The sequence below is a fragment of the Oncorhynchus tshawytscha genome, linkage group LG11, assembly GCF_018296145.1.
Source record: "Oncorhynchus tshawytscha isolate Ot180627B linkage group LG11, Otsh_v2.0, whole genome shotgun sequence".
Classification (NCBI taxonomy): domain Eukaryota; kingdom Metazoa; phylum Chordata; class Actinopteri; order Salmoniformes; family Salmonidae; genus Oncorhynchus; species Oncorhynchus tshawytscha.
The window spans coordinates 22147649-22165404 of NC_056439.1; the positions used below are offsets into that span (position 1 = coordinate 22147649).

Consider the following 17756-nt stretch of genomic DNA (forward strand, 5'->3'; position numbering starts at 1 on the left):
CCCCCAAACAGTGAATGTCAATGGTTCCCTTAATTGCTTCCAGTCAGTGTATTTGTTGCTTGCTTATGAATTAACTTGCAGTTATCAGAACCAATTTAACAGCCATCCTTTAATTACACCTGAGTAGAGGCTGAACTTTAATTGGTGGGGCTTCCTAACGAGCAAGGAGGATCTGATACGGGGCTTGAGCGGTATTAAATGACTGTTTACTTTCCTGATAACTAAAAGCATTAAATGATATCTGCGTGACAGGATTATGATTTGTTAATTGCCGGCATACATTAGTGCCTTGATAAACTGTTAGTTAGAGCAATGGTACGCAGTGGAGAGATAGGGGCTAGATGATGAGATGACTTAAATAAAGCACCATTTCACTCTGCAAATGAAAGATGTCGGTCTTGTTTTGCTATACTCAGGGAGGTTATTAAAGATCCTCTCTCTGCAGCAGAGGTACCCCTGAGATCATATTGACAGGCTATAATTAATACTAACCTTTCCTCTAGGCTAATGTACTGTAAAGTGTATGCTTCGGTGCCTCCAACGAAATGCATTTTTCCTGATTTTAAATGAATCATATCCATTTCTATATTATTTTCAGCTAATCCTAAAGTCAATGAGGAGCTGAAACAAAGACTGCCCTCCCCAGTAAGGCACCAACGCTCAGAGACCACGCTGCCACAACTTGGGTAAAGATGCCCTCGTATTATTCTCCTCCGCTCGTATGTACTGACATTGTTTGGGTATGGCTTTTCACCCACGTGACAAAAAAACGTTTGTTATAATATTACGGGATGTTTATCAGTGTTACTGTGACGACTCGCTGCAATAATGACTTCTTCTTTGTCGACTTGTGTGTTCTAAATCCTGAGCGAATGTTGGCTACAAAGGCTAAAAATACAAGCTCGTAGTCTTCTAGTTTGTTCATCCTCAGTTGAATGCGAAAACTAAATTGGATACGAATACAATTAGCTACTGTACGGGGAGTGTGTACACTGTACACTATGTCAATGTGTTAGGTACCTTTGTTCCCGCATTGTCGATTGTGTTAACATGATTTTCATTGCACCCTTGTCTTCAAAGAGCATTTTATTTCTCTCAACAACACCCTCTTTCAGACTTGATGCTGTTTGTAAATGTCCACAAAAAGATTAGAAATAGACCTACCACATCCTGTAAAAAGGATGCTATGAGACTTTTCCCAGTTTAAAGATGGTTAAGACTTGCTTGCCGTAGCTTACAGGCTTAGCACTGGGAAGGTCATGCTGCTGTGACAGTGTTGACAGTGATGAGCTCTCTTTTCCCTGACCCCACGACTCACCTGTCAAGTCCCTGCTTGCGTCTCAAAGGGCACCCTATTCCCTATATAGTGCACTACTTTTGACCGGAGCCCTATGTAGGTAGGGCGCCGTTTGGGACGCGGACCCTGTTAGCTACAGCAGTGGCCCACTTGAACATCTGAGCTCAGGCCATGCTCAGCTATAAATTCTACCATACCCATCCATGCACTGCAATATTAATGGATATTAGCAGTAGATTCAAAATAATTTTGAATTAATTTGAGTACATTTTGAATTGTTTCATTTGAATTCTTCATCTAAGTTTCTTCAGAATTTCACCTTTCTTTCCATCAGTTAAAGTTTTTATTTTGCTTTATTTCAGAAGTGCTGACTTGGGAGCCATTTTGGGCACAACATCAAATCAACTTGTACTAGAGGAACCTGACAAAGACTGGCCACAAGGTATCTGACCTTTTTTTAAATTCTTCTTCCTATCTTTCAAGACACAAAATATAGCATTTTGTAAATGGATGTTTTTCTTCAGTGCTTGAGCGCTACGCTGGCTGTATGTACAGTGGGGCAAAAAAGTATTTAGTCAGCCACCAATTGTGCAAGTTCTCCGATTTAAAAACATGAGAGAGGCCTGTAATTTTCATCATAGGTACACTTCAACTATGACAGACAAAATGAGGGGATAAAATCCAGAAAATCACATTGTAGGATTTTTAATGAATTTATTTGCAAATTATGGTGGAAAATAAGTATTTGGTCAATAACAAAAGTTTATCTCAATACTTTGTTATATACCCTTTGTTGGCAATGACGGAGGTCAAACGTTTTCTGTAAGTCTTTCTGTAAGTCTTTATTTTGGCACATTCCTCCATGCAGATCTCCTAGAGCAGTCATGTTTTGGGGCTGGTGCTGGGCAACACGGACTTTCAACTCCCTCCAAAGATTTTCTATGAGGTTGAGATCTGGAGACTGGCTAGGCCACTCCAGGACCTTGAAATGCTTCTTACGAAGCCACTCCTTCGTTGCCCGGGCGGTGTATTTGGGATCATTGTCATGCTGAAAGACCCAGCCACGTTTCATCTTCAATGCCCTTGCTGATGGAAGGCGGTTTTCACTCAAAATCTCACGATACATGGCCCCATTCTTTCCTTTACACGGATCAGTCGTCCTGGTCCCTTTGCAGAAAAACAGCCCCAAAGCATGATGTTTCCACCCCCATGCTTCACAGTAGGTATGGTGTTCTTTGGATGCAACTCAGCATTCTTTGTCCTCCAAACACGACGAGTTTTTACCAAAAAGTTATATTTTGGTTTCATCTGACCATATGACATTCTCCCAATCTTCTTCTGGATCATCCAAATGCTCTCTAGCAAACTTCAGACGGGCCTGGACATGTACTGGCTTAAGCAGGGGGACATGTCTGGCACTGCAGGATTTGAGTCCCTGGCGGCGTAGTGTGTTACTGATTGAGGGAGATTATCAGTGGTCTTGTATGTCTTCCATTTCCTAATAATTGCTCCCACAGTTGATTTCTTCAAACCAAGCTGCTTACCTATTGCAGATTCAGTCTTCCCAGCCTGGTGCAGGTCTACAATTTTGTTTCTGGTGTCCTTTGACAGCTCTTTGGTCTTGGCCATAGTGGAGTTTGGAGTGTGACTATTTGAGGTTGTGGACAGGTGTCTTTTATACGGATAACAAGTTCAAACAGGTGCCATTAATACAGGTAACGAGTGGAGGACAGAGGAGCCTCTTAAAGAAGAAGTTACAGGAGCCAGAAATCTTGCTTGTTTGTAGGTGACCAAATACTTATTTTCCACCATAATTTGCAAATAAATTCATTAAAAATCCTACAATGTGATTTTCTGGATTTTTTTTCTCATTTTGTCTGTCATAGTTGAAGTGTACCTATGATGAAAATTACAGGCCTCTCTCATCTTTTTAAGTGGGAGAACTTGCACAATTGGTGGCTGACTAAATATTTTTTTGCCCCACTGTATCTGTGTTTGTAATTGCACATTATAGGAATATTTTGTTCACTTCAGTATTTGGAAACCTGTGTAAATGACTGCAGATTTCAGAGCCTGGGTGTTCCTGCCTGTTTACCCACTTGCTTTAGTTTCAATGCTGTTCCATGCGATACATAAACATTTATTTACAAGTGTAAATCACTTCCAGCTAGGGTGTCACTTTGCCATCTAATAACCATTACCTAGACCGTCCGAAGTCATATGGCACTGCCACTATTTAGATAAACTGGTTGGAATGACAATGAGCGTTAAACAGAGTATTTACCCATTGATTTATATGTACACTAGATGACTGACAGGGGGGTGCTGTTTTGAAGCCACCGCACCTCCATCTTGGCACTCCCCCACTGTTGTAAATAAAATATTTTGGAAGCTGTAGAAATGCATTTACTAATGTCTACATTTGTTATGCCACATGTATTTTATTACATACACCTTAATGCATACTTTAAATTATATTATGTAAGCTAAAGATAATTTTTTTTTAAATATTTCAAAAAATTCCTTAAAGTTAAACATGTTGAAGTGCTAATGTAAACAATGGTTAAATAAATGTAAATTTGTCCTTGAAACATTTCATTGAAAGACTGTAGAATTCCATTCATTCCTATGGAGGACTGATACTTCTGGGGAGTGCCAATATGGCCGACCGATGGCTTCAAAGCCTCTCATTGGCCAATACATAGCATCAGCATTCCAGGGTTTATATACGTCATTGGTATTTACCCACCCTTCACCAAACACTCCTGATATGTAAATGTATTCAGCTCCTCTGCTCAAATATACATTTGGGCTGTAGCTAAAACGCTTAGTCTTGCTAGCCAAACAGCTATTAATGACATGGCCTGTACGATTATTAAAAGATGGCAAGCAGAGTGGTGTTTCCTGTGGTATCAGGAGCGAGCCGGAAAGGAACTCCAAAAGGAGACGTTTTTGCAAGCAAAGGCTGTTGGCCCTACTCATCATGGGTACATATACTTCTTCCTAAATGTCCTCCCATACTTGTTGGTGTGTGCTATCGGCCTCCTAAGCATAATCATTTATATGATTTACTTGAATCGAATGGCTGTGATCACAATGTATTTGCTGATAGGGAATGTATTCTGCTTGGTGATTTTAATACCAATGTGCACTTATCACCCAAGAAAAGTTAAATGACCTGTACAACTTTGATCAGTTATTTGGACTAAAACAACTGATTGTTGAGCCAAACCCAGGTGTGAATTGACAATAAATCAACATTGTATCAGATCAAGAGAAAGTCTGTCAGTCGGGTATCTTAAATATTGGTTTTAGTGATCATATGGTAAACTACTGTACCCGTAAGAAATCAAAAATCCTACTGGAGCCAGGTAATAACCACATGAAGGTACGGTCTATGAAAGGAACGTTTTGTAGAAGTACTTGGAATTTTGGATCGGTCTCATGTACTAAACTGTGATGATGTTGATCAAACGTGGTATCTTTTTAAAGATCTTTTTCTGTCTGCACTCGACTCTCTGCCTCCGGTGAAACAAATTCAAATCAAACAGCGGTCAGGGAAATGGATCACTTCTGAGATCTTAGACCTCATAAGGGAACAGGATCGCTACCTGGCCAAATTCAGAAGGACAAATCTACAACACGATTATTATGGTTATATCAACTGTAGAAACCAGCAAAATGGATAAGGACAAATCCCAACAATACAAATCAAATTATATTGGTCATATACACATGGTTAACAGATGTTATTGCGAGTGTACCAAAGTGCTTGTGCTTCTAGTTCTAAAAGTGCAGCAATATCTAAGTAATACCTAACAATTCCACAACAAATACCTAATACACACAAATCTAAGTAAAGGAATGGAATAAGAATATATAAATATATGGATGAGCAATGTCAGAGCGGCATAGGCTAAGATGCAATAGATAGTATAGAATACAGTATAAACATATCAGATGAGTAATGCAAGATATGTAAACATTATTAAAGTGGCATTATTAAAGTACATAGACACTGTTAATGAGAACTTACACCAGCCTCGTAAACTGTGGAACATGTTAAAGGACATTGGCTCATAAACTCCATAAGGTAAAATCTTGTAGTATTGGCCTGGATATTGATGATGTTTTCCATGACCAGGAAAAGGTTGCAAATCATTTTAACACATTTTTTACCACTATAGCCTCATCTCTGATTAAGAAGTTACCGACCTGTTCTGGACACTATGGCCAGTCTTTCATTTAACAACTTTTACCATAGCAATTGTATCACAAATGATTTGTTGGAGCTGTGTCACCGCTAAAATGATAATGCATATTGTGACACTATATTGGAAACTACAGGCCTGTGTCGATGCTCAGCACCTTATCCAAAGTTGTTGAGAGATGAGTTTTTAATCAATTTGAAGGATACCATCTCGAGCACAAACTTCTTTATGAACTCCAATCTGGCTTTAGAACCGCTTATTCCACGGATACTTGCCTTATCCACCTTTTTGACCACATCAAGCAGGAAAGTGAGATGTGGAAATATACAGGTTGCAGAAAGCTTTTGACACTGTGGACCATGATATTCCCCTGATGAAACTGAAATGCATGGGTCTAAATGATGTAACAGTGAATTGGTTTGGGTCTTATCTGACCAACAGAACACAAGTATGCAATGTTAGTGATGTTCTGTCAGAGGCCAAAGAAATATCCTCTGGAGTACCACAGGGATCAATTTTAGGGCCTCTCTTGTTTCTTATATACGTTAATGATATGCCAGATACAGTAAAGCGCAAACTCCTGCTTTATGCTGATGATACAGTTTACATAGAGGAGACCCTGAGTAAGGAATTGCATTTTGTTAGAGATTGGTTAACTGACAACAAATTGTCGCTACATTTGGGAGAAAAACTGAATCGTAGATTGCTTTAGGGCTGACAAGATAAAGGAAAACTGTGCAGGCAAGGAGATTGAATCTAAAACAAGTGTAACTTATCTTTGTATGTCCCTAGATCAATCCCTTTCTGGAAACCTGATTTCTGCTAAAATTCTTTCTAAAATGGCGAACAAATAGAGATGTTTATATCTATATCTACACTAGATATTTTAAGTTGTGTAAAGTACTTAAGTAAAAAATACTTGAAAGTACTACTTAATTAGTTTGTACTTTAATATTTGTATTTTTGACATCTTTTACTTTTCACTCGATACATTTGCCTTGACACCCAAAAGTAGTCGTTACATTTTAAATGCTTAGCAAGACAGGAAAATGGTCTAATTCACACACTTATCAACATCCCTGGTCATCCCTATTGCCTCTGATCTGGCGGACTAACTAAACACAAATGCTTCGTTTGTAAATTATGTCTGAGTGTTGGAGTTTGCCCCCGATGATTTGCTTAATATAAGGAATTTGAAATGATTTTTACTTTTGATATTTAAGTATTGTTTAGCAATTACATTTACTTTTAATACATAAGAATATTTAAAACCAAACACTTTTGGACTTTTACTCAAGTAATATTGTACTGGTCGACTTTTACTTGAGTCATTTTCTATTAAGGTATCTTTACTTTTACTCAAGTATGACAATTGGGTACTTTTTCCACCACTGTATTTTAACATCAAAGTTAAGAAACTGCTTGTCTCAACCTTGATTCAGTGTCATTTTGATTATGCCTGCTCTGCTTGGTATAGCGGGCTATCAGAAAAGCTGATGCAGGTCATGCAAAATAATGTTATCAGATATATGCTGAATGTCTCCCCTAGGACCCACATAGGGGTACAGGAGTTCCGGGAGGTGGGCGTGTTGCTTTTGGAGTCCAGAGTGGACCAACTTAAACTTAATCACATGTTTGACATCTTAAATGATTGTGCCCCAGGTTATATGAAAAACCACATTGTTATGGTCTATAACCAACACAGTTACAATACCAGAGCTAGTGTTAGGTCTTGTAAAATCCCAAGAGTAAACAGTACTGCGAGGAGCACGTTTTTCTATACAGGGATTTGTCTATGGAGTAGCTTCCCCCTGGGGATCAAGCAAAGAAAAAGTAGAAATGGTTTTAATTTGGACACGGTTGTCTAAGTAAGAGAAACCGTTCCACTGCCCCTTGTGCCCCCTACTGCCGGTCAGGTGTATTAATTTGAAGGATCAGTATGATGTGTAATAAATAGATTGTTTTAATGTGAAATGAATATGGTTGATTTTTAAGGTTAGGGAGAAGTGCTGTGAATAGTGACACTTTTTAGGATGTCAATATAATTCAATGTATTTATGGTTGTTTGTCATTTTCTCTTGTCTTTTAATCATTTATATGTGCTATTGTTTTTACCATCGAGGACCAATTTGGAGACGAGCGTTTTCATGAATACTTTTAAGTGATATCCTCTGGGTCCACATTGTACATTTTGTTGTATATGCCTGTTACACAAAATAAATTCAATTCAATGTGTCTTCTTGACTTTTACACTATTTACCACATAAAACGTCACATCTATCCTTGCAGCCCCAGTCTTTGAGTAGATGTTTCTCATCCTTGAAAGGAGAATCTCCCTCAGTTTTTCCCCATAGGAAACAGCCAACAGCCCATCCACTGTCAGATTAAACAACACCAGCTCTCACCATTGGGAAATGCCATACTTTGTGGAGGCAGTTGTCTTTGTGGGGACCCGTCACGACCAGAATGTTTTTGTTTTTTTAAGTGGTAACCCAGGTTTAGGAACAATGTGTCCCATATTTTCAGTGTGACAAAGGGGGCTATATAAGCGCATTTGGTGTTATTCATGTTTGAATGTACTGTTTGCATTGGTGAGTCTTAAAGAGAATACTAATAATTGTCTGCAACAATCCAGAGAGGAGGACCCTGGCAACAACGATACGAGGAGGCGGCAGACCTCCCTGATCTCCACTTCAAAACCTGACCTTTTGCAAAATAATTGTCATCGCTAAGCTGGAGCTTCTTTTGGACATAGTGGGGCAATACTGCTCATAGGCTTCTCCATCAAAACGCATTTATTAACACAACAGACTGCTGCTTTAAAAAAGCAAAACGTTTGATGTAATGTTTGATGCTCTTTAAACCAGCTCATGTTTGAATTCTACCATATTTGAATTGCATTGATGTTTTATTCCTTAAAATATATTTCGTAATCATATAGAGGAGTCATTTTTCGCTTGAACGAGGAGGTCAAGTTGGAACTTGGAAGGCAATCATACTTTAAAGTACTGACGGGAGGTTCGGCTCTTTTTACTATCTCGGATCTTTTCTACTCTTTCAGTCAAAAGAACGACTCTTTCGACTTATTTCGTTCATTTGATTCAGTCATGCCCATTACTCAGGACCCCCTTACCGGTGAACGATGAACTCAAAACTCGAAAGAGTCATGATTCTACAAAGCCTCTGACAAGTTGTTCACCATAGGTGGCTTATTTGAGCTGTCATTTGTGACTGAGACTTGTAAACGTGTGCTTTAAACAAGGTACATTTGTTGATTTCTAAGCATACCAATAAGATTATGTCTTGATACATTTGAAACAAGGCCTAGCTGAGGCCGCAACCGGATTAGATTGTGAACGACTCTTGGCGGAATGCATTGCTTGACTGCAGTGAGGGGTGATAAGCAGCGCAATGTCATTTGCGAACTGCAGGCCCCCAACGATTCAATCTCAAGTTGGAGTTTGTTGAGCAGAGGCTGTGTATGTAATGGTTCTACAAAGCTGTGTCCATCACATTCAATAATCAATGAATTGCGTTCGCTCTTCCACCATGCCAGATTAATTATCAGTTCTAAACATGTATTTCTCTTTTCTATGTTCATAACAATCATAACTTGACTTTTTTGAATACGACTTTCTCGAAAGCATTTTAGCTTATTTTCTATCAGGATTGAGCATTAGAATTTGACTAATTAAGGTTAAGTTCCTTGCTCAAGGGCACCTCGGCAGATTTGTCACATAGTCGGCTCGGGGATAGGGAATGCTCTAACTGCTAGGCTAGCTGCCGCCCTTTCTCTCCCTCTCTTCTCTTCTCTTCTCTCTTTCTCTCTGGCTCAGCTCTCAACAGAAACATTTACAGAGCACCATGTAGTTCCCTGCCAGCACCAGTCACCAAGCTTCTTTGTATTCCCTTGTTTCCTCAAGAAGCCCCCCCACCCCTCCCCAAAATGACTGAAAATAGCCCATTCCACCAGCTCATAATTCACTGGGTCTTTAAGTGGAACAATATTGTCATGGTCGGTGTTGAAGATGCTCTTAGATGTTTTATTTCTATTCACACGCCACTAATGTCCGTTTATTTTCTTACCACATGTTCATTTAAGCATTTTACTGTATTTTGCACAGTGATTGATGTGTAACCATTTTCCCACAACTTCCGAAGGATATGGAACAAAACATTTAGCAGATGTTGCCTGTTTTTTTAGTTTTTTTTTTAGCATTTGTACCCTATTAACCTTAATTCATTCTGTCATCTCGGTAACTTTAGTCCCCCAGTATTTTAGACCCATAGAGGAAGAGAGTCGGACATCCAGATCTCCATCACCCCAGGCCCACCACAGGAGATCTCCATCACCTCAGGCCCACCACAGGGCTCCAGACACAGGCAGGAGGATGGAGGAGGAGAGGACCTCCAGCCGGAGCCCATTCACCCAGGACGGCTACAGGTCAGAGGGTCACAGCCAGGGGTCGAACGGCAGTCCTCCAGTCTACAGAAGACACCTCGTCCCTCCAGACTCCAGCCAAGCTCTCCAATCAAGGTGAGCTCTCTTAGAGCCCAATCGTAACTAACGCTGTAGTCAGAAATACGTAAATCGTATTTTGGTCAACAGGTGATTTTCGCAAAAAACAAGTTACGTGCACGGCTCCCAGAAACACTTTAACGAGAAACACATACAGTGCATTCGGAAAGTATTCAGACCCCTTGACTTTTTCCATATTTTGTTACGTTACAGCCTTATTCTAAAATGGATTAAATAATTTTTTTCACTCATCAATCTACCCATAATGACAAAGCAAAAACAGTTTTTTATTTAAAAAAATCCAATTTATAAAAAATAAAAAACACCACATTTACATATGTATTCAGACCCTTTACTCAGTACTTTGTTGAAGCACCATTGACAGCGATTACAGGCTCAAGGCTTCTTGGGTATGACCCTACAAGCTTGGCACACCCGTATTTTGGGGAGTTCCTCCCATTCTTCTCTGCAGATCCTCTCAAGCTCTGTCAGGTTGGATGGGGAGTGTCGCTGCACAGCTATTTTCAGGAATGATGAAATGATGGAGGCCACTGTGTTCTTGGGGACATTCAATGCTGCAGAAATGTTTTGGTACCCTTCCCCAGATCTGTGCCTCGACACAATCCTCTCCGAGCTCTACAGATAATTCCTTTGACCTCATGGCTTGGTTTTTGCTCTGACATGCACTGTCAACTGTGAGACCTTATATAGAATTGAATTTACCACAGGTGGACTCCAATCAAGTTGTAGAAACATCTCAATTATGATCAATGGAAACATGATTCACCCGAGCTCAATTTCGATTCTCATAACAAACATTCTTAAGTACTTATGTAAATAAGGTATTTCTGTTTGTTTTTTTAATACAAACCTGTTTTCGCTTTGTCATTATGAGGTATTGTGTGTAGATTGCTGAGGAAAATGTTTTATTTAATAAATGTTTGAATAAGGCTGTAATGTAGCAAAATTTGGGAAAAGTCAAAAGGGTCTGAATATTTTCCCAAGGCACTGTACATGTACCTGTGAAGGAGTATCTGTACCCACTATAACACTTGGCAATATTGGCGCATGAAGATGATGTAATAAAGCGCCACTCCAGTCATTTTGTTTCCTTGTGTGTGGTCTGTCTGGTAACAAGAGCTGTTTCTGAGTGACCTAAACCTGTGTTTCTACAACATAAAGATGTGCTACTGTGTCTTTGTCCTCTTGTAAAGATATTCAATCAAAGGTCACATGATTTGGCATCTGATATGATGGTCTAGATAGATAGATAGATATAGTGGGGAGAACAAGTATTTGATACACTGCCGATTTTGCAGGTTTTCCTACTTACAAAGCATGTAGAGGTCAGTAATTTGTATCATAGGTACACTTCAACTGTGAGAGACGGAATCTAAAACAAAAATCCAGAAAATCACATTGTATGATTTTTAAGTAATTCATTTGCATTTTATTACATGACATAAGTATTTGATCACCTACCAACCAGTAAGAATTCCGGCTCTCACAGACCTGTTAGTTTTTCTTTAAGAAGCCCTCCTGTTCTCCACTCATTACCTGTATTTACTGCACCTGTTTGAACTCGTTACCTGTATAAAAGACACCTGTCCACACACTCAATCAAACAGACTCCAACCTCTCCATAATGATCAAGACCAGAGAGCTGTGTAAGGACATCAGGGATAAAATTGTAGACCTGCACAAGGCTGGGATGGGCTACAGGACAATAGGCAAGCAGCTTGGTGAGAAGGCAACAACTGTTGGCGCAATTATTAGAAAATGGAAGAAGTTCAAGATGACGTTTAATCACCCTCTGTCTGGGGCTCCATGCAAGATCTCACCTCGTGGGGCATCAATGATCATGAGGAAGGTGAGGGATCAGCCCAGAACTACACGGCAGGACCTGGTCAATGACCTGAAGAGAGCTGGGACCACAGTCTCAAAGAAAACCATTAGTAATACACTACGCCGTCATGGATTAAAATTCTGCAGCGCACGCAAGGTCCCCCTGCTCAAGCCAGCGCATGTCCAGGCCCGTCTGAAGTTTGCCAATGACCATCTGGATGATCCAGAGGAGGAATGGGAGAAGGTCATGTGGTCTGATGAGGCAAAAATAAGGCTTTTTGGTCTAAACTCCACTCGCCGTGTTTGGAGGAAGAAGAAGGATGAGTACAACCCCAAGAACACCATCCTAACCGTAGAGCATGGAGGTGGAAACATCATTCTTTGGGGATGCTTTTCTGCAAAGGGGACAGGACGACTGCACCGTATTGAGGGGAGGTTGGATGGGGCCATGTATCGCGAGATCTTGGCCAATAACCTCCTTCCCTCAGTAAGAGCATTGAAGATGGGTCGTGGTTGGGTCTTCCAGCATGACAACGACCCGAAACACACAGCCAGGGCAACTAAGGAGTGGCTCCGTAAGAAGCATCTCAAGGTCCTGGAGTGGCCTAGCCAGTCTCCAGACCTGAACCCAATAGAAAATCTTTGGAGGGAGCTGAAAGTCCGTATTGCCCAGCGACAGCCCCGAAACCTGAAGGATCTGGAGAAGGTCTGTATGGAGGAGTGGGCCAAAATCCCTGCTGCAGTGTGTGCAAACCTGGTCAAGAACTACAGGAAACGTATGATCTCTGTAATTGCAAACAAAGGTTTCTGTACCAAATATTAAGTTCTGCTTTTCTGATGTATCAAATACTTATATTATGCAATAAAATGCAAATTAATTACTTAAAAATCATACAATGTGATTTTCTGGATTTTTGTTTTAGATTCCATCTCTCACAGTTGAAGTGTACCTATGATTTTTTTAAATTACATACCTCTACATGCTTTGTAAGTAGGAAAACCTGCAAAATTGGCAGTGTATCAAATACTTGTTCTCCCCACTGTAGGTAGGTAGGTAGGTAGGTAGATAGACAATAATATGAGGCATTGCTGCGCGGAATCATATTCCTGGCTACAAGAGGGAAGTAATCTACATGGCAATACACTGCTGTAATACCTTAATATTACCTTAAAGGTCAACTGTATGATTTGCCTAATATAACAGAGTAAATAAAGACACTGTAATATGCCTGAAATAGTGCAGAGTGCATCCCTTGCGTATTTGATAATTGCGTGTCTGTTTCGTTGGAGACCAGGCTATAACTAATTTGTGTTGCCGTTCGCTCTCAAGTTTTAATATTGTTGCTCTCTCTCTAATCAAATTATTTTTTTCCCATGATGCAGTATAAAAGAAGACCAAGGAAACATTAAAGTTAGCAGTAGTTCCTTTGACTCCAAAAAGCAAAGCCTCGTCCTTGACAAAGAGAAGAATATTGCCTTCCTGCTGAAGGAGCTGGATTCACTCAGAGAGCTCAATAAGAAGGTAGGTTGAAATGTTAAAGGAATCTTGCCCTGCTAGATACAGGTCCTAGCAAAAATACATGGCATTTGTGGTTCCAGCTTTTTTTTTCACTCAAATGTCCTTTGTCGTAACTTGTCCTCTTCCTCTTTAAATAGATGATTGTGTTGTGTCTGTCACAGCTGCCAACTATTGAGTGTCCACCTCTCTTGTCCACCTCTATCTTACCTGCCATGTCCAAAGCATATGACTAGCTGGTTATCCTGTCCTGTCCTGTGTTTGGTCTGGAGCATGCCCAGTGTCCCTCTGTGCACAGGCTGCCTTCTTGCAAATGAGCGCCTGTTAGAGAGGGTGTAGCCACAGAGAGGCCCTCTGAAATGGCTATAATTGATGCCTCTGGTTTGCAAGTAGCTGTGACTCCTGACAGAAAGTCAGGAACAGTTCCCAAGAGTCTGTTTTTGCTGGCAGGGCCGTGAGAGCCGACTCTGAGGACTCAACTGAGGCATGTTTTCAAAGTGCGGGGGGGACACACACACACCAACTCGGAGCAAAATATTTAAGACAGGAGGTTAAATCTATCACTAGGTCTTGTAAAATATCACTCCCGACAAGATTTATAGGAGTTCAATAGCAGTGCTTCTTTTTTATTGGCGTCTGAAATAATGTGATGTAGAGGCTCGATTGTATAACTTGTTATAGAATGCCTGAGTGATGGTATCTATACAGTATTCTGTTTGTTAAATGGATGGTTGTCACCACCCGGGAAACTACAACAGTTAATTAGTATGTCGTCAAACTGCAGGATGGAGTCAGGTGTCTATCTGGTGTTTTGCATGAGGTTTCTGCTACTGTCTGTGAGTGAAGCAAGTTAGTGACTATGTCTGGACAATTACCGACAGGCTCTGCAGCTCAGCATTGGTTGGGGTCAATTCCATTTTCAATTCATTTCTCAATTCAATGAATCTGCCAATTTTGAAGTCTCTCTGGTTTTGTGCTCTCCGGCAGCTCCAGGACAAGTTGGCCATGAGGGAGAAGGAGTTAGAGAGCAGGCTGGTGGATGCTGAGCTCATGCAGACTCAACTGGATGCCCGGGCCTGTGAGAAGGCTGGAGGTATGTTATGGAGGGGGGAGAGGCTAGGGGAGAGAGGACAGACCCTGGGCCTGTGGGAAAGCTGGAGGTACGTTATGGAGGGGGGAGAGGCTAGAGGAGAGAGGACAAACCCTGGGCCTATGAGAAAGCTGGAGGTACGTTATGGAGGGGGACAAACCCTGGGCCTGTGAGAAAGCTGGAGGTACGTTATAGAGGGGGAGAGGCTAGGGGAGAGAGGACAAACCCTGGCCCTGTGAGAAAGCTGGAGGTACGTTATAGAGGGGGAGAGGCTAGGGGAGAGAGGACAAACCCTGGGCCTATGGGAAAGCTGGAGGTGCGTTATAGAGGGGAGAGGCTAGGGGAGAGAGGACAAACCCTGGGCCTATGGGAAAGCTGGAGGTACGTTATAGAGGGGGAGAGACTAGGGGAGAGAGGACAAACCCTGGGCCTATGGGAAAGCTGGAGGTACGTTATAGAGGGGGAGAGACTAGGGGAGAGAGGACAAACCCTGGGCCTATGGGAAAGCTGAAGGTACGTTATAGAGGGGGAGAGGCTAGGGGAGAGAGGACAAACCCTGGCCCTGTGAGAAAGCTGGAGGTACGTTATAGAGGGGGAGAGGCTAGGGGAGAGAGGACAAACCCTTGGCCTATGGGAAAGCTGGAGGTACGTTATAGAGGGGGAGAGGCTAGGAGAGAGAGGACAAACCCTGGGCCTATGGGAAAGCTGGAGGTACGTTATAGAGGGGGAGAGGCTAGGAGAGAGAGGACAAACCCTGGGCCTATGGGAAAGCTGGAGGTACGTTATAGAGGGGGAGAGACTAGGGGAGAGAGGACAAACCCTGGGCCTATGGGAAAGCTGGAGGTACGTTATAGAGGGGGAGAGACTAGGGTAGAGAGGACAAACCCTGGGCCTATGGGAAAGCTGGAGGTACGTTATAGAGGGGGAGAGGCTAGGGAGAGAGGACAAACCCTGGGCCTATGGGAAAGCTGGAGGTACGTTATAGAGGGGGAGAGGCTAGGGGAGAGAGGACAAACCCTTGGCCTATGGGAAAGCTGGAGGTACGTTATAGAGGGGGAGAGGCTAGGAGAGAGAGGACAAACCCTGGGCCTATGGGAAAGCTGGAGGTACGTTATAGAGGGGGAGAGGCTAGGAGAGAGAGGACAAACCCTGGGCCTATGGGAAAGCTGGAGGTACGTTATAGAGGGGGAGAGACTAGGGGAGAGAGGACAAACCCTGGGCCTATGGGAAAGCTGGAGGTACGTTATAGAGGGGGAGAGACTAGGGTAGAGAGGACAAACCCTGGGCCTATGGGAAAGCTGGAGGTACGTTATAGAGGGGGAGAGGCTAGGGGAGAGAGGACAAACCCTGGGCCTATGGGAAAGCTGGAGGTACGTTATAGAGGGGGAGAGACTAGGGGAGAGAGGACAAACCCTGGGCCTATGGGAAAGCTGGAGGTACGTTATAGAGGGGGAGAGACTAGGGGAGAGAGGACAAACCCTGGGCCTATGGGAAAGCTGAAGGTACGTTATAGAGGGGGAGAGGCTAGGGGAGAGAGGACAAACCCTGGCCCTGTGAGAAAGCTGGAGGTACGTTATAGAGGGGGAGAGGCTAGGGGAGAGAGGACAAACCCTTGGCTATGGGAAAGCTGGAGGTACGTTATAGAGGGGGGAGAGGCTAGGGGAGAGAGGACAAACCCTGGGCCTATGGGAAAGCTGGAGGTACGTTATAGAGGGGGAGAGACTAGGGGAGAGAGGACAAACCCTGGGCCTATGGGAAAGCTGGAGGTACGTTATAGAGGGGGAGAGGCTAGGGGAGAGAGGACAAACCCTGGGCCTATGGGAATGCTGGAGGTACGTTATAGAGGGGGAGAGACTAGGGGAGAGAGGACAAACCCTGGGCCTATGGGAAAGCTGGAGGTACGTTATAGGGGGAGAGACTAGGGGAGAGAGGACAAACCCTGGGCCTATGGGAAGGCTGGAGGTACGTTATAGAGGGGGGAGAGGCTAGGGGAGAGAGGACAAACCCTGGGCCTATGGGAAGGCTGGCCGTAGGAAGGGTCAGACAGTACAATAGAGTACATTGAGGATAATAACATATCAAATAAAGACTATTATCTGAACAGTTATAATTTTTTCTGCGCCGTAATGTAAAGTGATGGCCCATAGGATTTTCAAGATGGCCTAAAGGCAAGCAATGTCTACAAGATGAAGTTAGAACGTCGTTCTCCTCAGACATTTTATCCCTGATGAACTTTGGTAGAAGTAAAACGGAGATGTCAAGTGTGGAAAATAATTACACATTTGTTTTACATGCAACTTGAGTATCAAAACGAATTGTAACTTACTAATCGTATTTGTTAATGTAATTTAACCGCTCCCAACCTTCACTGAACAAATATTAGAATTTAGCTGAGCAAATAACTTCTTTTCTTTACTATTGCTTTTCTTCTTAGGTGAGAGCCCTCCCAACCCACCTAATAATTAAACAAAATACGGTACATCGAGCTGCACAATTAGCAGCTCCAATTGTGCCTTTAATAAATGTAAAGTGTGTGTCGTGTAGCCTATTTGCCATCCTCATATTAATATGATTTGCATGGCTCAGGGAGGCGATGTTTAATGAGCAAATTCCAGCTAAAATGCTATATTGATTTTCTTACTGAACTTTGTAATGGCTTACGGCGAGGCTCACTGTTTATCATTAAGCCATCTCTGAGACGGTAGAAGAATTAGCTATTGATGGATCTCAGGGGCTCTTTCGTAGTGGGATTAACAAAGGGATCTGAAGACAGTGGTAATCCCAAAATCTGCTGGTTTTAAGGCAGCAGGCATACAGCGCAGGAATTTCGGGACCCGGGTCAGGTGTAAGCTGAAGGGAAATCTCTCCCTGCCAGGCTACAGAGTCTGTATCAATAAGAAAAGTTTTCCCTCCATGAGTGGGACAGACACTATTACATAAAAGAACTCATGGATGGACTATTTTTCTTTTTGTCTAACTCAGTATGTGCTCTTCATAACTCAAACTCAATTTGGCAACACTTTAGACAAATCATTTCACAGCTCACTCTCACTAAAACCGGTCTAGTTTTCAGACATTAGAAGAACACAATGTTTTTGGATTGAAAATGTTTGTTCAACCTTGTTTATCAAATCAAACGTCTTGACTTAGGGTTAAGGACTGGCCAATCTCTTAACCATTGTGAGATGATGAGTGCTTGCTGATGTTGTGACAATGTCGACCAACTGCCTGACTCTGAGGCGCAGACACTGTGCCTTTATTGCTTGGGGCAACTATAT

At 42.2% G+C, this 17756-nt stretch overlaps 1 protein-coding gene across 1 annotated transcript in view; it reads left to right on the forward strand.

Moving 5' to 3' along the window:
- The window catches only part of mipol1 (mirror-image polydactyly 1), a 78930-nt gene that overhangs the window by 24698 nt on the left and 36476 nt on the right, over nt 1-17756 (forward strand). The window contains 5 exon segments of the mRNA XM_024437047.2: nt 599-686; nt 1660-1739; nt 9775-10045; nt 13256-13394; nt 14376-14481. Of these exon segments, the coding sequence (XP_024292815.2) occupies nt 599-686; nt 1660-1739; nt 9775-10045; nt 13256-13394; nt 14376-14481 (684 nt within the window).